The sequence below is a fragment of the Maylandia zebra genome, linkage group LG8 (genome assembly GCF_041146795.1).
Source record: "Maylandia zebra isolate NMK-2024a linkage group LG8, Mzebra_GT3a, whole genome shotgun sequence".
Taxonomy (NCBI): domain Eukaryota; kingdom Metazoa; phylum Chordata; class Actinopteri; order Cichliformes; family Cichlidae; genus Maylandia; species Maylandia zebra.
In genome coordinates this window covers 6345587-6370403 of record NC_135174.1, presented here as the reverse complement: position 1 = coordinate 6370403, position 24817 = coordinate 6345587, and the positions used below count along the sequence as shown (strand labels likewise).

The 24817-nt window shown below is 43.1% G+C and overlaps 1 protein-coding gene across 3 annotated transcripts; it reads right to left on the bottom strand.

Moving 5' to 3' along the window:
• Positions 1-125: 125 nt before the first annotated feature.
• itgb4 (integrin, beta 4) lies at positions 126-24629 on the bottom strand. 3 transcript variants are annotated; one of them, XM_004557482.5, is made up of 42 exons: positions 24250-24629; positions 22336-22418; positions 21792-21874; positions 21162-21263; positions 20841-21045; positions 20670-20766; positions 20401-20572; positions 18906-19169; positions 18710-18799; positions 18501-18623; positions 17481-17648; positions 17319-17395; positions 16991-17199; positions 16418-16521; positions 16230-16325; positions 16000-16132; positions 15779-15904; positions 13381-13499; positions 13257-13290; positions 12971-13165; positions 12764-12867; positions 12629-12687; positions 12491-12514; positions 12236-12384; positions 11949-12128; positions 11702-11850; positions 10794-11001; positions 10373-10690; positions 10048-10220; positions 9516-9696; positions 9158-9295; positions 8890-9072; positions 8678-8806; positions 6009-6173; positions 5765-5911; positions 5244-5378; positions 4036-4185; positions 3719-3907; positions 3453-3608; positions 3195-3359; positions 1457-1576; positions 126-1367 (listed from the first exon to the last, which is right to left on the bottom strand). In XM_004557482.5, the coding sequence occupies exons 2-42, from the start codon at positions 22409-22411 to the stop codon at positions 1237-1239; spliced, it is 5826 nt and encodes a 1941-aa protein (XP_004557539.3). In that variant the 5' UTR covers positions 22412-22418; positions 24250-24629; the 3' UTR covers positions 126-1236. The 3 variants fall into 3 exon arrangements, with proteins under 3 accessions (XP_004557539.3, XP_076743350.1, XP_076743351.1); XM_076887235.1 differs by lacking the exon at positions 24250-24629 and adding an exon at positions 23338-23459; XM_076887236.1 differs by lacking the exons at positions 5244-5378; positions 24250-24629 and adding an exon at positions 23338-23459.
• Positions 24630-24817: the final 188 nt, after the last annotated feature.

Below are 24817 nucleotides of genomic sequence, written 5' to 3'. Positions count from 1 at the left end.
AATGAATTAAGCATTTGATTCAGGTTGACCCAGGGTGAGATCTAAACCTGCAGGAGTTGCATTTGTATTATTTTTGGTTCACTTATTTTTGCACAAGTTTGCACAAACCATCAGCCAGCACAAAATCCTTTCAAATCTTTATTATGTGCAATAAAATAGTTGAAAAATAAAATAATAAAAGTTCAACTGTTAAAAAGTAAGAGATACATAATTGATCGAAAGAACAGGAAAACTACTGAAAATGTTTTTTGGTGAGACGTTTATCCACTTATCCATTTTCCTACCAAGGAGCTTCCCTCAAAAATGTTTCACAAAAGCATTTTCAAAGAAAATATAAAGCCAAACATAGTAGCACTTGCAGTAGAAGCAAATACAATCTTTCTGTCTTTACACACATTTGTACGGGGGCCTGAAGATGCAAAATACAAAATAAAGCAAAAAACAACAGGCAACAGGCAGTATGGATAGTTAAAAATCCTTATCACTCTTAAATGCAACAAATACTATTTTACTGTTTATAGGGAGCACCTTGCTTTCTTACAAATGCAGATTTCCTCATGCCTCTATGCTCAGGCCTAATTCTTGATTTCAGGGTTTGAATGGTAAATATCCTTTGTGAAAATATTCCCTAATAACTGCAATATCTTCCGCTGTTTCAAGGGCTAGGACTCCTTCCATTTAAAAAATGGTGTCCCAAAATTTTTAGGCAAAGTGAAATGGTTTTATTTTCTTGTTATTTTTTTGTGTGTGCATCTGTTTTGTAACTCAGGACGACCGTACACATATCTTACTGTCAAAAACTTCTTAAAATGCTAAACACACGGGGAGAAGAAAAACTTTAAGCATGAAAAATACCAACTTAATTCAAATGTATGAGATACAAAAACATGTTACATCCTGTATATTTTTGATCATGTGCCTGCAGTAGAGAATCAGGCTTTTTCCTCGTTAGCAGGAAATGTGCAACACAAAGTGAGTTCATAGACCTAGCTTGATATTTGATACGTATGGATATGTTAAAACAAACTGAACTTATAGAAGAAAATGACGGCAGATTGTAACAGACACGAGTTCTTATGTGGAATGTAATTTTGGTTGCAAAGTGAAAGCTACACCCCCTCGCACATATACAAAAACACTCTCAGCACTGTGAAGTCGACTCTTTTTAAAAGAGATTCTCAAATATGATTTCTCATTATGTCGAACACTTGGATGCCAGTTTGTCAAACGCGCCCTTTAAGATTCATAAAACATCTTCTTTGTGACAGTAGTTGCTCCCATGACGCCCCTCTGAACCACCTCCTTGGTGATCTGACGAGTCACCATGCCGCTAGTCTCTGTGTGCTGCGTAGTCATCATCATCCCATCTGTTGGACAGACAGTGGTACATAACAGTCAGTGAACACATCCTATTTTAAAAAGAAGAGAAATGAAGCTTAGTTTATTATTTTTGTACCTGAGAAGAAGGGGTCGTCGAGCACGGTGTGGGAGATGTTAGTTCGTGTGCTGACTTCCGTTGGCATGTGGAAAACCTCCCGCCGTGTCATCGACTGGCTGCTGTGCTGGGACAAAGCACCTACAGGCAAGGAAGGACAAAAACAGATGGATGAGAAGTCTGTTATCTCCAAGAAGGAGTGACAGAAATGCGTTGAGCAATACATTATCATATAAGCTTAAGCTAATTTGCAATGCTTCATCCTACATGAGCTTTTAAAGGTATTTTAACCAAACCTTCACCACCAGGGGGCAGCATTCTACAAGTGGTGTTGAAATGTAGCTGAAATGTGCGCTGTTGTTTAATTTCTGAAATATTAGGAGGTGTTATGCTTTGGCTGGCTGCCTTTATGAACAAAAATGTTATCTTAATGGCTTGCCTGGTTAAATAAAGGTTATAATAATTAACAGCACCATCTTGTGGTATAAAGTGATATTACACAAAAGCAAAGCCCAACTCTAGGATCAACCTAGCTGATATCTCCTCAACATAAGACATATAACTTTTTTTGAAATACAGGTATTTACACTGTGTAAAAATTCATAAAACCCAGGAGCACACGCAAACCTCAAACCCCAGAAAATGTAGACAAAAAAATGTAAATGGCGCCCAAACAGTAGTACAAAGAAGAGCATGTCTCACGCCTCTTTAAAAACTGTTTCAGCTTATATTTTAAAATAACCCAAATCAGGATCTACTTTTAGTTCCTCAAATAAGGACATCCACATGTTGATCGCCAAACAGGAAATGCTGATCAAATCTGACAGTTACCGCTGCTCTGCTCTGAAGAGACCGTCAGTGACTTTGAACAGCTACCAAAATAACGCTGCAACTTCAAGGTGAGCGACTAAAGCCAAAAAGAATGAACACCTCAGAAAGTTATCTAGGCAATCTGACTCTACAATGTCCTCTAGCTAACCATCGAGCACAACAAGATGTGCAACTAGCCAACTGCTTCCTGTGTGGACGCCCTGTAACTCATTCCCCCATAAAGACGACATTTGGTGACCTCAACGGTACCTTTAATGATGGGAGTTTTTTTTGTAAAGCCTTCCAGTGGGCTGGATCGCGTTCCTCTTTTGGGTGTCATGTAAGGTTCCCTATCTGTAAGCGGAACCCTGAGGTCAACAAGCACCTGTCAATCTTCAGATTTAACTCAATAACTTCTATTGTGCAAAGCAGCACAACAAAAGCTTGCTTTCTTAATGTTGAATCTAAGTTTTTAACATTTAAAAATGCATATTAACTCATGGAAATGATAATTTCTGTCAATTTATGCTAAAAGTAAGAATCGCTGGACAAATTTCTATTAATTCTTGATGGATTACAGAGACCTCTGCACCTTTGCTGCGCCACAGTCATGCCAATATTTCTCCTTGACTGAGAGGATCATAAATTACCCCAGAGGTTCCCAGAAGATGGATCTTTTTTGGTACCAGCTTTAAAATTCATCGAGCATATTCCTGTTACATAACTCCAAAATGTTTGCTCTTGCATAGCCTCAGTCTAAAATGTCAACTCTGGACAGAAGCTGCCCTGCACTCCAATACAGACAAAGAGACTGACATTTACGCTCATCCCTCCGAGGGGATCAGCTTTTTGTCTATTTCAGCTTCTAGCAATAACCGCTGGGAGTTTTTTTGTTGTATTTTTAAAATTAATATCAGACGCCAATCTGTCAGTACGGGCTTTATCTTACTTCCATCCTGAGATTCAATGGTGATGATGCCCTCCCTCTCCGGACCGAAGCCCTGTGTGGTTCGAGCCTGGACCTTAAACTTGTAGGGCATGTTCTCAGTCAGGTTGGGAACGGTCAGACTGGTTTCAGCGCCATCGCTGTTCACCTCGAAGGAACGCATATCACCTGCAGGAAACAGGAAACAGAGGTCAAACCAAATTCGCACAATTTAAAATGTAACAGCTTTACTGCAAGTGACCTTTGTGCAGAAAGCCTCACCTCCGCCATGCAGCTGTTCGCAGGTGACTACATATCCCAGGATCTCTCCGTTGGGCTTGCGTGGTTTCTCCCAGCTGAGCTGCAGCGAATCAGGACTCAGAGCTGTGAACACCAGAGGTCCTGGAGCGCTGGGAGTGCTAAGAGTGAAAGGCGAACCTGGAGGAAGAAGTGACAAGCGACAGCATGAGGAAGGAGAAATATTAGATCGAGTGCCTTTGTTAAGATAAGCAGACGTTGTTTTTGTGGACTGATAAGTGAATGAGCACCTGGCACAGGGCTGAGGGGGCTCTTGGGGTCGACAGCAGACTCGATGGTGATGACGCCCTCTCTTTCCGGACCCCAGCCCTCCTGGCTCTGAGCCTTCACCTTAAACAGGTAGGAGTGATTTGGCAGCAGGTCCTGGATGATCACCGAGTTCTCTGCCGGGTTTGTCACGTTGATACGCTTCATCTCACCTACAGGGAGCAGAGCGTGGTCAGCATCACCATCGGAGAAGATGTCAACTGCCTCCATAAACAGGAAGTGAATACACGCACATCCTGTTCTCGCTCTTCCACATTAACGTTGTGCTCCTTGCACTTACCTCCGTTGAGGAGCTGGTAGAGGACGCAGTATGCGAGGATGTCTTTCTCACAGTGGGGCTCCTGCCAGCTGACTTTGAGGGCCGTTGGTCCCAGTGCAGAAAACACCAGTCTGCTCGGGGTGTCTGGAATGCCGGGGGCGAGTCGTGCATCTGAGAGATAACACACAAAAACATGAGCATCCTAACAGATGTGTGGTGCGTCTTCAGATCAGAGAGGGGACAGATTAGATTTAAATGACTTTTCTAATTTCACAAAGCCGTTTATCTCCATTACTCTGAGTGCTTTGCAGCGATGGAACTGATTTTAAGACTGTCACAGATTATATATTGCATTATACATTACAGCTCTTGCGTAGTCCTAATAGCACTGCGATTAAAGGCAGCAGGATAAACTGTATTTAACATCAAATTCCCTCACAGACCTTTTATGACATACGAGTTTTGGTGGTTTTGGCTACAAGAAAAATATAATAAACCCAATATTCATCTCCACCAACTCCTGAAACTAATTCAAGCACCAAATCACAACAACAGTCGCCTCAATGTGCTTTATATTGTAAGGTAGACCCTATAATAATACATACAGAGAAAAACCCAACAGTCATATGACCCCTTATGAGCAAGCACTTTGGCAAAAGTGGGAAGGAAAAACTCCCTTTTAACAGGAAGAAACATCCAGCAGAACCAGGCTCAGGGAGGGGCGGGGCCATCTGCTGTGACAGGTTGGGGTGGGAGAAAGTCTAGCTGTTAAGCAAATGAATAAATTCAATAAAAAGCAAAACTGTAATGTGTTTGACTATTAGCATCCCTGCTAGGTCTGAAAAAAGTGATGCCAAGGCACAATTCTTTCTAACGGCCAGCAGGAGGCGACTACTCTGATTGCAACAAGGAGTCAGTTTGTATGAAAATCTAAGGTCTCGATTCCCTTTGTCGGTGAGGCTGGTGATTGAATTTATGATATCAATTGCTAGCATCAAGTCTGTTTTATGAGTGTGTTCCCCTTGAAATAATGATGTGATGTGTATACATGAATGAAATATTGTGTTAATCTAAAACAAAAGGGATTTCTAGTTGTTAGAACATCGGATCTCAGAGCGAGGCAAAGTTCCACACGTTTAAAGAAGCAGCGAAGACTGCAGAGGGGTGCTTTATGCATCACACCCAGCAAACCCTTCCAGTGCTTCCATGCTTGTATGCTGCAGACTTACCATGGAGAACCCTGTCCAGACTATACAAGGCTTCATTGACGTCTGAAGACTGATTCCTGGCCCTCGAGCCCTGAGACAGGCTGTAGCTGAAGTGACTCTGAGAGCTGCTCTGCATCCCAGTGTAGCCGAACCCACCTGATGGCGCATTGAGCAGGGGAAAGGAGGGAGGGGTAGAGGGGAGCAGGACACCAGGAGGTAAAGAAAATGATGGAAGCAAAACAGAAGGGGGAGGAAAAGCGCATAAGGAGGGAAGAAAAAAGAAGTAGAATAGAAACGAGGGGAGGGAGGGAGAAACAGCGATAGTCAGCTTAGCTCCTGCAAAGTCTGCTGTGCAGCCAACAGCCCCAACCCTGCTAACAGATGTCCAAACCAATGGGCTCATGCTCTTGCATAGTTTACCTGCCACGGCATCTTTACTGTTGCACTCCAAAAAAATAGAAAAGCGTCTCTCGTGGCCAGAAGAACAGAAATAATTCATTCTCAATTTCTCTAAATTAATTCAAACCTCTGTGAAAACTTACCAAGATCTGGGAATTTGCTTGACAGGTCCCCCATGACGATAGAATCACGGATATTTTCTTCCATGTAGCCTCGGTTCTCCGAACGCTTCCTCAGGATAACGTCAGAGGTGTGGACACCTCCGATCAAATCCTGTCTGCGAGAGCCTCCTGCATGGAAGGAGAGACAGATGAAGGATAAAGACATGCGGCGTTATGAAGTTTTACTTTACTTTTTCTCAGCGCTGCTCCCACCCTCCCATCATACCTGGCCCAGACAAGTAGGTGGTGGTTGTTTCCGTGGTATAGGAGCCGCCCGCCCCTCTGTAGTTTGAGCTCAGAGTGGACATGGGGGAGGACGATGCTGACAGGTTACGTGTTCCTGACCCTCCGGGGAAAAGGAAATTCTGTTCCCACTTCCCGTTCATATAATCTGTGATGCACGACAGCGAGAGCCGGGGTTGTTAATAACACAGTACACAATCTGCAACATTTAAAGCGTTCATTCACTCTCAGTGCCACTGATGGGAAGCAGCCTCAGCCAGAACGCGGAGAGTAAAGCAGCAACAGTTTCAGTCCCGCTTATGTGCAATAGGGCAGTGAACACTACAACCGCACTTTTTCATTCAATCAAGCTGAAATCACTTCTTTTTTATTGCTAGAAGACTGTATTTTTCTCCAAGCAAATCACATGTTATGCTTACTTGTATTGCAGCAGGTCATAGAGTCATATTTTAAAGGACGCTCACCTTAAACATGGCCAAAGTAACAAATAATGTCACAGTATGTACAAATAATCGATGTGAGCCAAACTCGGAGACGGCGCAGATTTCCTTATATGGTCATTGTATTGCAACACCAGCGAGTATCCAGGTGTACAACAACTTGGGGAAGCCAGGTAAGGAAGAGCCAGTCAGAAAATTTTTTTTACAGCATAGAAATTTTACTGATTTTGTTTAAGCTGGTTAGTAAAAATAAAAACATAAAAATCACAGAAATAAAACAGCAAAATAGAACTCGGGTTAAAGGCTAGGAAGCTAACACACACTACCAAACACAGTTATTATATAATCTCGGCATGTTGGTACACATAACTTCTTAGTGTTACAACACTCCCCTTAGGCTTGGGGCGATCGTGGCTCAAGAGTTGGGAGTTCGCCTTGTAATCGGAAGGTTGCCGGTTCGAGCCCCGGCTCGGACAGTCTCGGTCGTTGTGTCCTTGGGCAAGACACCTCACCCGTTGCCTACTGGGGGTGGTCAGAGGGCCCGGTGGCGCCAGTGTCCGGCAGCCTCGCCTCTGTCAGTGCGCCCCAGGGTGGCTGTGGCTACAATGTAGCTGCCATCACCAATGTGTGTGTGAATGGGTGGATGACTGGATATGTAAAGCGCTTTGGGGTCCTTAGGGACTAGTAAAGCGCTAAATAAATACAGGCCATTTACCATTTAGGCTGATAAGAAATATTATTAGTCTTAAAGTTTAGCCATTCCAAATTAATGTAGTTAATATTGAGATATTTCATTGACCTGTGGATAAAGTATCCCATGATGAAACTAAAGTACTTTCTCTATAAGCAAGTAGAGAAGTGAGCATGTCTTCATCTACAGAAGCAAAACTGTAAATGCTGTTGCTTAATGTGCAGAAAACATATCAAATACTGGCAGCCTCCCCAATGTGAATAACCGAGCCGCGTATGTAAAAGCACATTCGAAAATAAAAGGAAAAAGAGCTGCGAGAAAAGTGCTCTGCAGAGATGAAACTGTATTTTAATTAATAAACCCCCCAAAAAGTCTGTTTATTCTGTGCTTCTGCACACTAACTAAGCTTGTAATACAGCTTTATACCGCAGGCAAGCTGCCTCCAGATCACAACCTCCCCAGTGGGACACAAAGAGAATAGACCCGATCATCAACTGGAGGTGCAGCAGTTGATGCCAGTGCTCGTCTCTGGGCAGGATAGATGGGGCAGGTGCCGACTAAGGACAAGTGGTAACATTTGAGTATGAGTTAAACCACGAAAGCAGAGAGAAACGTTGTTGCCTTGCTGGGAGCATGACTGGCCGTGCGTAACAGCTGGCATGCCGGCTGCCTATCTGCGGGGTCGGATGGAGTGTTCTTCACCTGGCAGGGGTGTTTTGGTGTAGCTGGGGTTGGGGGTCTCATCTGAGCTCGTCTCTGTGTCTGTGCTGAGCCGACTGGGGATGACATCCACTCGCCTTTTCCACGACACCTTACGGAGATCCAGGTTGGACCCCACCAACTTGACATATTTCCAGCCTTGATTTGGTGGTTACAGTGGAGAAGCAAGCAGGCCAAGGGTGGGTTTGTTTGTTTTGCTATAGAGTACTTTACAAGACAAACTGCATGCATGTACTGTAGATGTGATTATATATCGCTTAAGTGCAAACTGTCTTGGAAGTGAGTAGCAACTTTAGCACTACTGGAGAAAAATGAGAGCAACACAATGGCTGCAAAAAGCAGGAGAGTGACAGCAGACTGAAGACATTTTGGTTTGTGATCACAGAGACATCTACTGCATATTTCTGCGGATGCAGTGGAAGCAGACTTTTGCTGCTGCTTGACTGGGGCGCTGCCTGTAGGAAAAGGCCGCCAGATGGAAGTGGTATCAAAAAAGCATGACAGAGCCTTGAGAATAACACAGAGTCTCAGAGCTCTGGTGGGTCTTTTTTATGTTTTCAGACGTTTTATACTAAAAACCTGAAAAAATTAGAAAGAACCCAAAAAAGGAAAAGTATGTATGTTCCTTCTCTTTCAGAAGGGCCAGCATATTTTGCATAAAGAACACGTTGCCTAACACACGATGCCTCGGAGCATCAAGAGTATGAATTGAAATCACTGGATCCACGTTACAGTCACAGCTCGTTCTCTGACACTATCAGCTCTCAAGAGGAGGTTGTGCTTTTGGCTCTGGATACCCACCGTCACCAGACACACTGGGTGTCTTGGAGCCTACAGGTGACTTCAGCACCTCGTTGCTGTACATCAGGTAGCCGTCATACTCATCTCCCGCCTCGGCATCCACAATGGGGACATCTGGAATGATGGGAACTGGGGGCAGAAAGAAAAAGAAAGGGGTAAATGATTTTTCATGGAGGCTGAGCGCTCTGGGGAGGTCTTTGTCACCGACTTACTGGACAGCGGTCTGGCTGGCTGCGATGCCAAGTTGATGGTTGCATCTCTGAAGGGACCCCAGCCCACGCTGTTCTTGGCACGGACCTTGTACTGATAGGTTTGTGCGTTCTGGAGGTTCTCGATCAACAGCATTCGCTTTTTAGGATTGTCGATCTTCACTTTCTTAGCTGGTCCTACTGGCTCTGCGAGAAGCAACAGGATAGAATCAAACTTTGGCGCTCCCAGCGCATATGGAGAACTTTTGTGTTTTACGAGCGGGTCTCTTACTCATATCGTCATCGATGGGCGTGTAGATGACCTCGTAAGCCGTAATGTTGCCGTTGGTCTCTGCAGGCTCTGCCCAGCTGAGCTGAGTGACAGTTGGACTGATGACATTGAAGGCCAAACGACCAGGTTCTCCGGGCACTACGGGAAAATGCCACAGCAGCCACTTGTGAGTTTAAATTTAGCCTTGAGACAGGTTGTTCCAAACAAACTAGCTCTAACGTGGGGGGTAAATTGTATCGTAACATGATTGCATTGAACCACGGCATCCTTATTAGCTATAAGCTGGAGGAATCTGGGCTTTAATGTTAAAAAAAAGAAGTTGCATTTAACAGAAATTGACTGGGTTTACAGTAATTACCATCCTCCAGTGTTTGACAGGTGACGACGTCAGTATCGTAGCCATCTCCCACTGAATTGTAGGCACACACTCGCATCTCATAGTCACAGTAGGGATACAGGTTGGTCAAGTCAGCATGTGGAGTCTTCACATCTAAGACCTGGGCATCTTTCTCTGGATCACCATAGATCCAATACTTGACCTAAAAGAAAACACTGACTTGATAAATATTCCAAAAATCTTCTTGATGGGATTCAGCTCTTAAACTAAAGCCCTCTACACACCAAGCGCGTTGCGAAAAAATGAAATAAAATCCTGAATTTTTTTGAACTTGACTGAAAGTCGTGCGTGATTTGCAGAAAATCTGTCCTAAAAAAAAGCTGCCAAATGCAGTGATGTGGTTGGTGAGACCTGTTTTTTTCGTGCATAACAATCAGAAAAATCAAGCGTGATTTAAAGAAATTTGTTCGCTTCTGCAGTGTGAATGGCCGATTAGGAGTCAGTGAGTTTGATAAATATTGTTTCAAGGCCTTATCAGCGATATTTCGCGTACCTTGTACCCCATGGGGTTACCAGGTGGAGGTTCCCAGTTGAGGCGGATGCTTCTGGGTCCAGTTGCTACAGCCTTAGGGTTTTCTGGGGAGAGGAGGTGACCACCAGGTGAGGCAGCTTTCCTGTTTATGAAGCCCTTCTGTGCCATCTGTGCTATTTCAGGAGATCTTGGAACTGTGGGGATTGGAAGGAATTACCAGATAAACAAACTTGCAGTAATTTTGTTTCACAATGATTGAAACTTCTCAAATGCCATTTCAGTAAATCTTTGGATGAATGTGTTTGTGGAACTAACAGTTCACTCAACATCACCTCAACACACTTACCTCCATCTGTGACATTGACAACGGTGGTCTTCTTGTCTCCAATAGAAGCGTTGGTACTTGGGTCAAATAGCTCAAGCTGGAAGGTCTCAGGCTGGATGGGTCCGGGGTAGGCTTTTGGATCAATCACAATGTTCTTTTCTGTCTCTCCGGGAGAAAACTTCAGAGGGCCAGATAACTCAAAGCGCTGGGCCTTCTTGGTGCGCCATTTCACTGTGGCAGGGGTCTCGGGGCTGCGAGTGCGGACCACTGGAATGGTGTAGGTTGGATCTGTTGTGGTGAAGTTCTGGGTGGCCTTCTTGAACGCCATCACACTGGGTTCTGTGTGATAAAGAGCGATAATGTGGGAAAGAGGAGCAACTTTAGCGATCAATTCTTCTCTTAGAATCAAGGCTGTGATCAGAACACTTGTGCATCCATTTACCTGGCAGGTCTGCGATGGTAACAGTGGTTCTCGGGTAGCGTCCCAGCTTGGCACCCTGCCTTGGATTACTGAGGTCCATGACAAACTGTTTGACCTGTTTGTCTTCTAGTAGACCATCTTTCTCACTCAGCTCCAGGAGACGAACAGGAACTATCTTCTGAGTCTCACCTGGACCATAGGTCAGGTCTCCTTCTACAGTCAAGTAGTCCTGAAATACATTATGGAGGAACCGTTTGGTAATGTGGAAAACCCACTGACCTATACCACACACGCTGACTGTGATTAGAAGTTGGCACAAGCCTGTAAAGGCTCTAAAGTAGGGGTCTCCAACTCTAGTCCTCGAGAGCTGCTGTCCTGCAGCTTTTAGTGTCAGCTACTCCAGCAAGCTGAATCAAATGCGCGAATTACCTCAAGTGTGGCAAAGCCGTTCATTTGATTCAGGTGTGTTGGAACAAGGATGCATCTAAAAGCTGCAGGACAGTAGCTCTCGAGGGCTGGAGTTGGAGACCCCTGCTTTCTAAATCTGGCTGAAAATAATACATTTAGTGTTTTGGTCACGTCCTTGGATTTTTAGAGGTAATCGTGACCATATTTGGATGATGGTTAACAAGCTGCATCCACCTTTGGTATATAAATAAAAATAAAATAAAATCTTTTGAATTTAAAGTCCCAACAGCATCCAAATGGATGAGTTATAAAACACTCACCCAGTGTACAATTGTTATTAACAAGTTGTAGAGATGATACAGTTTTCGGACTGTAAACGTGTTAATGTCTTAACATGGACGTCTGTGAGTGCTTACTCACTTTTCGGAGACACCTTAATGTGGCCATGTTGGCTTCATTTTTCAGTCCCATCCATATCATACATAAAAAGCCGCACATGCTACCAGTACGCAGCAGCTCACCTTCTTATCCTTGGCAGTGAGGTCTCGTGAGCGGTATGCGACTTGTGTGCGTCCGTCCTCAATGATCTCTCTGCTGACTGGGATGTTGGCCACTCCATCCTTCCTGCTGTAGGTGTAAGACGGCTGGAGGAATGAAAAGACACTGGTGGCTGGTGGAGGAACAGAGGAAAGAATCAGTTTATACGATCAAACATCATACACTGTTCAAACCACAGGGCCTCTCGAACTTTAACTCAACATTCCTCACCGTGCTCTTTGATGATGGTGATGTTAACCAAACGTTTTCCAATCTCTGCAATCCCCAAAGGCACATCTACAGCCTCCACCAGCAGTTGTTTCTTGTCATCGTCTTCATCTTTGACAAAGAGCGGCACATGGACGTCTACTGATTCCACACCTTCTTGGAACTCTATGGCTCCAGCAGCCTCTGCAGAAGAAGAGCAGATTTATGGCAGGCAGTAATAAGAGTATAGCTTGGCTTTGCTGCAAACAAAAGATCCATTTTAACCATTTGGGCACGCAAATAACACACACCTCTATCTGTAGCTACTGTGTAGTAGCCCGGCACCACTTTCAGGTCGTGGAAGTTTCCAGACTGGACGTTCTTTTCAGTAAGTTTGACGATATCTGGGTAGCTGCTGCGAGGAGCAGACAAGACGGTGTCCATGATGGTGTAGTCCTGCCTAAAGAGCACAGCAGGGCCAGAGAAGTTAGACATGAATCACCTTAGGTTCCCTAAGAAGACAAAACCTGTACCGTTTTCTTGCATTATTACAATATTAATGATACCTTTTTCCAGCATTTCTCTGTGTTCTGCAAGGGCAAAGAAAAAGCAACAATTACTGAGAAAATCAACCATTTGTTTCTAGCTTTGATGACAAAAAAGCACACATATTTTGGTGTTACTGGACATTTAGTCCATCTTACCTGAAGGAGGTCTTCTGCACCTTCTGCGCCCCAGGAATTTGCTTGTACAACTCATTTAGCTAAATGGAAAAACAAACAGCTAAGTGAAACTGTTCCTACACTGATACATGCCCACAAACAATCCAAAAGACTCACATTATCTGCAACTTCCTTGCGGAGCTGGTCACCCTCTCTGGAATCGGGGTGTGTCAGGCTCTCAGAGAAGAGCCTGTTCAGTCGAAGTGAGATCGGGAATGGGACTACAAAAGTTGAAAAGAAAGAAAAAATGTGTGTAAAAGTTTTTTTTACTCCAAAACTCCATTTGACTTTTTCTTCAATTTTTCTGCTTTTGAAAGAACTCACTGGTCTCTTTAGGGTTTGGCTTTATTAGAGCCTGGGTGTGATTGGGTCCACGGTGGACATTGTCTGTAACCTTCCAGCGAACCACATCAGTACCTTTGGGTGGACCGGTCCTCACCATCGGTGTGTCAAGATGATCTGAGGTAAGCAGAGACTGACGGAGCAAATATTCATCTTCTTTGAATCCAACTATGCGGCCTGAAAATAGAATTCAACATGAGGTCGCTCACCTTCAACACAAACCCCTGCTGGAAATGATGAATAATATACAACATGATAAACATCTTACCTCTCCTACAGCAAGGCAGCAGAGCCAGACAGCTCTGTGTTGAGAAAAGACAGAAACCATTACCTCCCCTGTGACTTATATAAAAAATTAATTATTTACAGTTCCAAATGTGAGTGTTTATTACCTGAAAGCAGGCCTTGCAGCAGGCGCAATACTTCCAGCAGCAAAGCAGCAGAAGAGCCAACAGCAACAAGAGGAACAGGATGAGGGGAAGCAACCACAAGAGGCTCCCAGGGGGGCAGTCTGAAGAGTCGTCAGGAGAAATTGATAAAGTTAGAAACAAAATCATAGAAAGCACAGCTGCTAGAGCTGCAGCTTTGTTGTTCTAAAGTCTGTGTGATATCATTAAATCTTTTGTTGAAAACAGTTATGGATATCGGTTTATGAGCAGTCACAGAATACTGCTGAAAATCTTTATTTCTTAACATCAAGACTGGATTACAAAGTGTGGAGTGAAGCCATCTACTCCAGGGCTCAGAGCTCATTCGCCGTAACATACTGGAGGAAGTTCTATCCAACTGCTAACTGTGATTAACCCTCTTTTTTTTAAGAAAGGACCTTATCTGGCTCGCTGCATTGGTGGGGCCATAGTGACTGCAATCCAGGAGAGGTAAAACAGGAGTTGCTTCCTCTGAAGGTTGTACATGGTTTTCACTTTGAGACAGGGTTAAGAGCTTGGGCAATTGGGACACGCTCAGTGCCAAAGCCACTACTTCGCTACATCAAAAGGTGCTAGTTGTCATTCAGGTAACTCACTAGCTTGCCTACTGGGGGTTTCAGGAAGGAGGCCTTTGGGGCAGATCCGGGACACTCTGGAGTTTGCGTCCCGGAGCCTCGGTGTTTTACCAGAAGAGCTGGCGGTGTGTATGAGGTTCATTTTTTCAAGCCTGATAAGATTCACTGCACTTCTTAGTGTCGTTAAATACGTTTGCCTAAATAAAGAGCGCATAAAGTTAAAGAACAATTAATCCTAAGGTTATTATTAGGTTGAAGTTATTAGGCGACCGTGGCTCAGGGGGTTGGGAATCGCATCTGTAACCGGAAGGGCACCGGTTCGATCCCTGGGCTCTCTGTCCTGGTCGTTGTGTCCCTGGGCAAGACACTTTACCCTACTTGCCTACTGGTGTTGGCCAGAGGGGCCGATGGCGCGATATGGCAGCCTCGCTTCTGTCAGTCTGCCCCAGGGCAGCTGTGGCTACAACTGTAGCTGCCTCCACCAGTGTGTGAATGTGAGAGTGAATGAATAGTGGTATTGTAAAGCGCTTTGGGTGCCTTGAAAAGTGCTATATAAATCCAATCCATTATTATTTACTATTAATAAGATTACAACACACAACCAGTGTTGGTCAAGTTACTTGAAAAAAGTAATCAGTAACTAATTACTGATTACTTTCCCAAAAAAGTAATCCCGTTACTTTACTGATTACTTATTTTCAAAAGTAATTAATTACTTAGTTACTTAGTTACTTTTTAAAAACACAATTTACAACCTGAAGAGGTGATAAAGCGATAGATCTTTCAGCCCAATTCTACTTTTTCTACATAATCCGTCATACAAAATGCAATCAAATGGAAAAGTCTCTTTTTAAAATTTGTTTTATCAGTTTTAATCTTTTAATTTTATGCATCAAGTAAAAATTTAATTATATGCAACATTTTCTGACTTGAATAAATTAGTTTAACATTTAAACCTATTTTCTGCACATTCCAGCTCATAAAATAAAATATTTTTTGTGTTTACACTCACTCTTTCAAATAGATGCAAGTAAAACACAGCAGAAAATAAATAAAGTCAAAGACTAGCGGTCCTGTTGCTCTATTTTCACCTGTAAAGCAGGCGTAGGGTAGGCGGAGGTTTACCCTGGTGCAGGTGTGCCGCGGTCAGTGGAAGAATCTGCGACTTTCTCTGTGAGTTTCCCATTACATTGTTGCGCACTCGGTGCTTGCTCGGAAGTTTAGGGTTTTTTTCGCTGTAAAAAGAAGTTTTCTTCCCACGCACAGCGGACACTAATGTTTTTGTCACTTTTTATGGAATCAAACTCAAAGTAAGGTCAGTACTTCCACGCTTTAAACGCTGCACGCTCATACTCTCTCCCACAATCGATATATGATCCATTGTTGATCTGCACACAGCTGTTGTCGCTAACGGCGCACTCGCTTACGTCACTGTCGTGAGACATTCTCGCAAAAAAATCACGGTTTTAGTAACGCAGTAACGCAGCGTTCCTACGGGAAAGTAAAGGTAATCTAATTACCGTTTTTGCAATAGTAATCCCTTACTTTACTCGTTACTTGAAAAAAGTAATCCGATTACAGTACAGTACACACCATCTCTGCACACGACACACTACACCTGCAGTTAATTTTCTCCAAGCTACTCTTATCACACTCATGACAAGAACTTTGAAATTAAAGAAATTTGTGTGATCATGTAGGATTCCTCCACATTCAGCAATCACATATTATAACACATAAGCTGTTGTCACAAGAGCACAGAGCAGATGTAAAATACAAACACTCACCCTTCTTCTTGAGCACCTGAACCTCCAAATCTGTCTTTTCTGAATCTTTCGCGTTGTCAACGGTGTAGTGGTACGTGCAGTCATCGTCCTCATCACGGAAACTGCATGACTCATACACTTCCTCCTCTGAAAACGCAAATCATGATCATTAAGCGTGTGTTATTACTGCTAAAAGTGTCCTAGCTGATAATCATTGTTTAAGTTAATTTGTAGGTTTTTACTTTTTTTCAGTTCGTCCACCATGATGACTTTGAACGGACACTTGTCACACTTCTCTGTTTCCTTCATCTCTCCCGTCTTCCAGGCCTGACACTGGACACAACTCCTCGTGCCCTCACACACACCTAGCTGAGCCTAGAAAAGTTACGAACACATGAAGAGAAACTCAAGCAAGACCACTCAGATGTTAACTGAGGCTAAAAAGTATTTACATATCTACTTATCCACCCACCTGGAAATTTGGCTCACAGGTTGAAGTCAACTCCATCCCAGAGTCTGAACATTCACACCGGCCGCATACACATTTACCTCGACCACCGCAGATAACCTGGCACACACAAGGACACAGTCATGCGCTTCTTATATTTAAAGATACATGATAATTCAATTTAATTAACAAATATAAATGGCTCTGCTCACCCCTTTGCTGTCCAGACAGGTCTGGCTGCTCGTGGGACACTCGCAAGCATTTCCTGTCCAGCCCTCAGTGCACGCACACTGACCCTTAACGCAAGAGCCACGGTCTGATGAGAGAGGAAAGAATGAGATGTAACATTTTTGTACATTTAGAGAGTTTTGGAAGTAACACTGCTGGAAAATAAGATCGCTATTATCAATATTATCAAGGTGACAAAGCTAACAAACCCAGCAAACAAACACAATTACAATTTACTTGAGTCTTTATCTGCTAAATGTCCCTTTGACTTCTGACTGAAAAAATAAGCTAACATGAAAGTGTCAAAAATCTGCAGTTCCCCTAGTGGCCACTTGAGGCTGTCTAAAAATGTTCAAGAAGTCTGTGTTTCAGCATTAATGAGTGAATTTCCAGTATTTTATTAGCCTGCTGCCTAGCACTAATTAGTAGCGCCAAGCCGATAATTTCTAGGGTAAAATACACAAAATGACAAAGTCATATGGTGACATCACCGTGACTACATCCATTATTCTTAGTTTGCAGTGGCAAGAGTCACAAAACATCACAGTCTGGCGTACCATTGCAGAGGAAACCTGCATGCCTTTGGCACTGGGTCTTGTCATACTCGCAGTAGGGTCCTTCAAACTGATTTGGGTTGTAGCATATGCAGGTTCCACACTCCTGACATTCTCCGCGTCCGGAACAAGGTTCATCTGTTTCCTTTGCTTTGCACTGGTTGATGTCTGCAGCTGAACCACTCCCTGAACAATTACAGAAAGGACCCACCCTGGAGAGGAGACGTGACAGCAAACTATATTAAACCAAAAAGTCTGAAATCATTTTCATATGTGCCATCCTGGTAAGTTTTTTTAAATTATTTCTATAGAATGAATAATTAAGTCTCACCAGCCACCATGGCATCGACATTTCCCACACACCAGGTCTCCTTTTCCATTGCATCGAGGTGCATTACGAATGGGTGACTGGAGGAGAGTTAAAGATAGTCTTTTAAAGATGATCTGCCATAAAGAAATGTGACTTTAACTAGGCTTTTTGTGTGCTTCTAACCTTCTCACAGTCACAGGTTGGACACAAAATTGTGGCATCAACCATGACCCCGGTGCTAAAGGTGGTCGGTTTGACTCTCATTACTCCCTTGTTTTCATTCGGGTCCATTTTGCAGACGTGGTTTTCATCAATCATCCGTTGAGCTTTGAGCTGCATCACGAATTTGCCCTAGAAATCACACAAACACACACACACAAAATCATGTCACCAAATCCATTTAGGTAGTTCCTCCTGTTCCTGCTTCCTGTGGTTGGCTAAAAAAGTAAATCAATCCCCACAGACTGTCATGTGAAAATATCAGACTTTACAGTATTAAAATGCATTTTTTACAAGCTGATTCAAAACTGTTTTGGCCTGGTTTCCTTTTATAACTCTGATTTGGATCTGGTTACATCAGTTTCATCATTCATTACTTATTAGGTTAACTGGTGACTGGCCGTGGCATGAACATGAGCATGTTTGGTTGTCTCTCTCTTGCTTTCTTGTTAAAGACTGGTGATGTATAGCTAAGTTGGATAAGCAGGAAAATAGATCTATGGATGTTTAACAGGGCAAAAATGTGTACAAAACAGTAGTTTTCTGCCAGGGCAAGCAAAACCTAACGATTTGTAAATGATTTGTACAGTGTATCCTTTTCCACTGTAACACAAATTTTCTCTTAGTAACCACTTTGGCCAAAATGTCTGGGGCTCATTGTCTCTGCTTGCCTTTCTGTAAAAGTCACCACATGCCACTAGTGAAAAATAATTATTTACCATTTGGCAACAGAGTAAAATGGTTATTACGTTTGATAGAATAGCCTCACGTTGATTTTATGACTCTTTTGTTGTTTGCTTTATCATGCAGTTAACTGTAGTGAGTCTTAATTATGTAGATCAGTTTTTTTTACAGTAAAATAGGGAGTGCGGTGTTACATCATTTAAATTCTGAAAATCCCAGTTGTTGCCAACAAAAATAATAATCTATTACACAAATACATTTATTAGTAAAATAATTGTTTATATCTTTTTTGGCACATACAATTTTTCCTGGCTGGAAATTAAATTCCCCGTATTTTGCAATCTGTCCACTTTCTTTCAAGAACTTCGCCTCGAAAGCCTTGGGCCTGTCCTCTGCACGGATGCTCATCTTAGCTCGGATATTCTGAAAAGACACACAGTATAAAAACCTATCAGCATGCAGAGATTGACTGAACAGAGTACAAAGTGCTAGCAACTGTGAGCTGTTACCGTAAAGGCAATCTCCATGACTTCAAGGATATTGGATGAGTCTTCTTGCAGCAGACCAACCTCAGCAATGGGAAAATACTCTTTGAGTTTCTGCACACAATACAAAAAAATGTCATGGCATAAAAAAGGAGTTATCTATTTATCACAGACTTTCGGTATGACTTAAGTGAAATATGAAGATCTAAAGCCCACCAACCTGGTAGTGCGTGTAGGAGTGGTCAGTGACAGCAAAGATTGGGATAATGTTGTTTTTTCCCAGGAGACGGACCAGCGTTGGTATTGATGGGTAATCCTGTTTTGTAGCCTCTGTGTAAGAACCCTGCTCATTGAGATGGCATTGCTCATCATTGCGTGGCAAGACGCCTGCTAGCACATTAGCGCCATCAGCTTCATAGTGGAAGGCTGACTCCGTGGAAAAGACCAGGAGATGTGTGCTGCCTTGTCGCCAGCCAATTTTATCCTAGAATAACAAAATACAATGTAGCGCAAAAGATATGTGGTAAATAAATTACAAGGGCATTTAGGGAAAACGTGCATGTTCAACCTTTGCTGGTCAGAAGCCTTTCTTTCCAAATATTCCTCAAACAGTAACTCCTCATTATCTGCCCACTTGGAAACAGAAGAAACTAAACTGTAATGGAAATAGCATCTATTTGACAGGAAAGAGATATTGTGTTTATAAGCTACTTGGTAAAATTACCACCAGGGTTTTCAAAATATGGCCTGAAGGACCTAAATAACCTTTTGTACATGAAAAACTAGTGTTCGTTTCATTATGTCACACTTTGGTTCATATTATGATAGAGGAATGGAGCATTGTAGACATTGTTTTTCTTTTTTTAACTGCTGGGAAAAATATGTTTACAAAAAATTATAAACTGGCACAAAAGTATAGTTATATGTGAGAATACTGAGAGGTAGTGTGAATGACACAGTGATGTGGTTCTCTTAGTTTCATCAGGTGGTGATCTCCAGCACTGGAACAGTTGAGAGCTGAGCTGGAATGAGAATGAACACCTTCATGTCTGAGGCTATAGTTCTGAGCAGGAAGAGGGTGAAGTGCCCGCTCCAGGTTGCTGCTCCAAGCGGAGGAGTTTCAGTATCTCAGGGTCTTGCTCACAAACGAGGAGAGAGGGAAAAGAGAGGGATTGACAGACCAACTTGTATCACATCTGCAGTGATGTGATGTACAGGTCCGTCGTAGTGAAGAGAGCAGAGAGTCAAAGTGAAGCTGTCAGTCTATGAACCTACCCTCAGCTGTGATTACAAGCCCTGGGAAGTAACTAGAAGAATACAATTGTGGATACAAACAGTAGAAATTAGCTTTCTCTGACAGGTGGCTTTGCCTCTTCCTGAGGAAGAAAGGAGCTAGTTGGGCATCTGACAAAGATGCCTCCTGTTTGAGGTGTTCTGGGCATTTCCTACCAGGAGAGGTAGAACAGGAGTAGGTCCTGGGGTAGATCCAGCACACAGTGGAGAGATTACATCTCTCTGCTGTCCTGGGAATGCCTGTGTTTCGGTTGATGAGCTGGAGGAGGTGATTGTTCAACGGACTGGGCTTTTCTACTTAAGCTGCTGCCCCTGCGACCTGGCCCAGACAAGCGGCAGAAAACGGACCCGGTGACAGTCTTAGACCTGTGAATTTAACACAAATGTAGGCGTAGCAACACTGGTTTAGTATTTTTATTTACCCCGCACACTGCAGCCTGCAATATGGCATCGAAGCCTCCCTCTGGGGCATCCAGGTTGCCAGAAATTCTCTCCTTCTGAAGTTTCTCGGTGAATTCACTTACGTCGCTTGTCAATTTAATGACATTTTTGAAAGCAAACGGAGGGTCGCTGTTGGGCCATGGCTGTTTAAGTCTGACAAAGAGGATGGAAAAAAGACAAAGAGGAAATTATGTTTTGACTATGTTAATGCACGTACAGACTGTGCTCAACTTTCTTCATTTTTTCTTACTTGATGGGCCTCATGTCAGTCTGGGGCTCTATCACTTTGTCCACAAACTCTCCAAATCCAATAGTGTAGTCACTCGACAGCTTCCCCACCAGCAAAGCTACAGGAAATACATTCCCAGTCAGTATAACATCGACACTCATCAGGACACATCGCCTTTGCAAGGATGCTCACCCAACTGATTCCCCATTTTTTTCAAGTTGTCCAAATCGTCCTCCATGGAATTTGAAAAGTCCATAAGAATATAAAGATCCAGAGGGCCTTTCTCTGGGGCAAACACCTGCACCGTCATGTTTTTCTCCTCCCCTGGCAGGAAGGTCATCATGGTACTCTGTGGTGACACCTGAGACTTCTCAAGATTGACGTTGATTGATTCTTTCTGCGCAGAAGGAGAGATAGAAGAAGAAGAACATGTGAAAGTTGAAATCTAGAAATTCTTTTGACTGAAAACAATTAATCTGAGGCCAAACTGGTGGAAGAGTGATCAGGACTTACCTTTAGTATCTCCTGGCTGCTTTTAACTGTAATGATGCTTGCAGCCTGGCAGCCATGGACAATTATGTTCTTATGCAGGTCACAGCGAGGGCCATTATAGGTCTGAGTGAGAAGGAAGATTGATTTGTGAAGACTGCTTTCCTGCAGAATCTTCATTTGACCACTTAGGTAAGATGATTGGAAAGGGAATACATTCAGTCTATAGACCAGGGACGTGACACTCATTATACAGAACATACACAACAGACTTAAGTGGGTCGGACCAGTGAAACTACATGATAAATGTGTAAAATCACAGAAAAGGTTTTTGCAGTTCATTGCCCAAACTGTCCTGTAATTATAAAACATAAAGTTTTCATTAATTCACAGAAAATATCCTTTGTTCTGTGAATTTACTTCAAGAAAAAAAAAAACCAGACACTTCTTTAGTGTATAGTTGAAAAACAGGAATTTTTCTGTCATTAAAATGTCATTGTTTATGTATTAGTTGTTGACTACAACCTAATAGATAAACTTCACTACTTCACATAAGGCAACAGTGTCACCTGAAATTCAAAATGCTAAGAATGAGAACATTGAGAATGAATCGTCTTTCTGCTCTTTCGTATTTCTGCAGTTTTTTACTCTCACCTCTTCAGAGCAGTAAGCGCAGCCGACCCCGGCTTGCAGACATTCTGAGCAGGAGCTGGCCCTGGAGGCAAAGCAGTAGTTCTCTGTTGGAGCAGAAAGAAAATGAAACGCTCTCAGAAGGAATCACAGAGAGGAAACGCAGTGAGAACCGAACCTGTGAACAGCAGCTCAACTGACACCAAGCACATCTTCAAATCTCTCATTTTGGTCCTGTATTCCATAAAAGTTGGCTAAACCAGCAGGTTTAATAGAGCTTTTATAAAATTAAGGTCAAATCCAACTTCTTCATTCGTAAAAAAAAAAAAAATACGCCAGTTATAGCTTTCAGTAATCAATTTGTAATTTAGTCGACATAATGAAATGAGTGTACAAATCTGGTGAAAAATCTGCAAATGAGCACAAGACAGTTTGCAGATAGCACAGGTTCTGTCAATCTACACCTCAGTAGCTTCAAACAAACAGCACTGAGAAATATTTCACAATAAATGTTCTCAATAAATAAATGTGTGTCTAGTTGAGGTAACATGTATCTGGTCTTTCTCACCTTCAGCATAGGAGCAGGTCAACAGGACCGCTACAAGCGCGATCCCTACCGAGAGATGTAACGTCCATCTCCCCATCTCCTTCCTGCAAGAGAAACAGAACAAATTTGAAAAAAATCAAATGTAGAAGAATTCTCAAATCCACTTTTAGGGAAAGAAAAGAAAAAAAGAAGGTCAGAGAATCTACTTCCCTCTGGTGTAATTTGAACCACCTGCACTCTCGGGGCCAGACAGAGAGACCAGGCCCAGACGCTCCCCTTACCTTCACTTCAGTTTGGGAAAACAGCAGCTTCCAAAGACAAACACTAGACCCTATTAAAATACATTCACTGATTTCTACTCTTTAAAACACTGGACACTTTTTAGGAGTGTTAGCAAAGAGAGAATATGTTAGTACAGCCATTTACAATAAATAAATCGTCATCTCTAATTCAAACTGTTAACTGACTTCTCTAGAAGAAACTTCAGCAGAAGAAAAAGCTGCTTCTGAGGTCGATCGTGGCCAATACTGGGGACCGTACATCTTGCACTACACACATTCAATACAGCTCCACTGTAACGGTGTAGGTGGAAATCTCAGATACAGATCAATAAAGAAAAAAAGGTTCCCAGCAAACTTTATCTTTGCAGCAGAGTGATGGATCGAATCCTGACATGAAAGGGCGGATGCAGGGTGGGACCTGGAAATATTCGCAGCAGCACGCTGTGCAGACTCTTCACAACAAAACCACTTTATAATTTCATTCTGGAATCTTGGATGGAAGCTGCAAAAAACACTCCACTGAACATGGCACTGAACAAAGGGCGCTGTGTGGCATGAAAGGTCTCTGTAATTGCTGCAGTGGGCATATGCGATTTGAGTGCACACGCAGAAAAAAAAGGAAGAAAAGAAGGTGATTCGCGCCACGAAGATTTACAACCCTGAAAAGGAATTTCTCCTTCGGGCGAGAGAATGACCTGTGCGAGTTAAAAACACAGCCTGAAAAACACATGGGAAAGCCAACCTGGCAACTCGGTGTGAACTTGAGCTGGCTGCAGGTGTGTGCGTGAGCAATAAAGAGCTGGGCCTGAAACACAGAACAAACCAGCTCTTATCCCCAAACTTAATCATGAGTCGTCGAATATGAGCTAAAAAAAGTGCAACTTTGCATTTTGCTCCCGCTCAGGCGAAATCAAAGGCACGCAGGCATTTATGACACTGACACTGACACAAATTACAGCTTTGAGGGGACAGAAAACAGAGCAGAGTCATTCGTGCTGTTTTTTGTTTTTTTCTTTGCTCAGAAGGAGTCTGCGGGGCATTAAGCTGGGCTTGTTTCTGCACAGACAACAACATGCCCGCCAGGTGAACATACCACCGCTGGGTGCGGGTCCGACCTCGTCTTGACATCATCAGTGAAAGGGCAGGAGGGTCTTTTGTAACGTGTTTGAAGGGTGACACCTGAAACCCGCCCTGCTATCTGCAAATTCCTCCCATAAAACCACAAACAGCACAACACAAGCAGCAACACAACAGGCAGCAAAAGAAGAAGGATTACTCTCCCCATAGCTGATCCACTTCACCTGTGCTACACTGCAGTCTGGGTTTTGATGTGAGCAATCATGCAGAACGAGAAGCCAAATTCACAAACACACACAAAGAAAAAAGAAAATAACAAGTAAACTTAAAGCAACTTTGTTTAAACCTCAGTCATCGGTCTTGCATGCAATTCTAAAACCATGTGGCCTGATATAAAGTTATATAACGCACGTTTCACAGCCAGACACTTCGCTCAAAAGTCATGCAAACACCAACAGGTAGAGTAGCCAGTCGATTTCTCGAAGCTCTGTGATTATCGTTTAAAGAGGACGCTGAAAACAATGGAGCCATCAGGCAATTTACAACCGCACACAAAGAGATTACTGATCAAACAAACCTGTTACTGTGTTCTCGCCCAGTCCAGGTCCAAAGGTGCAGCAATAAATAAGAAAACTATTTCCCCGTTTTTTTTCTCTGCTTTGTTTGACCCAGGAGTTTGGTGAAGAGTTTTTGTATCCACCTGTTAGCAGAAAAAGGAAAAAAAAAAACCAAAAACTTCAAATCCTTGTGACCAAGTTGACAGTTCCCCTTACAAACAGAAACGGACGCACTTCCAGCTTCTACTCTCTTCTGTTTCTTTGTTCCTGTACAGTCCGCTCTGGTCAAATATTGACTTATTTGCCCTCAAACTGCGCTCACTCAAGTAAGAGTGAGTGTGTGTGTGTCTCAGAGTGTATGTGGGAGAGATATGAGACTCAGTGAGAGCAGCTGACTGAATATACTGCGAGGGCTGTGACTTGATCCCTCCTTTTGCTCCTGCATGCTCACACACACACACACACACACACACACACACACACACACACACACACACACACACACACACACACACACACACACACACACACACACACACACACTTTCCTATCCAGGTGAGTAGTTCTAACAGATAGAGTTAACTCCCT

Coding starts and splice junctions, on each gene's coding strand:
- itgb4 (XM_076887235.1), bottom strand. CDS start 23,444: ATGATTAAGTTTGGGGATAAGAGCTGGTTTGTTCTGTGTTTCAGGCCC. Junction 20,767..20,840: donor AAAAATGGGGAATCAGTTGG/GTGAGCATCCTT, acceptor TATTTCCTGTAG/CTTTGCTGGTGGGGAAGCTG. Junction 16,326..16,417: donor CCTGTCTGGACAGCAAAGGG/GTGAGCAGAGCC, acceptor TGTGTGTGCCAG/GTTATCTGCGGTGGTCGAGG.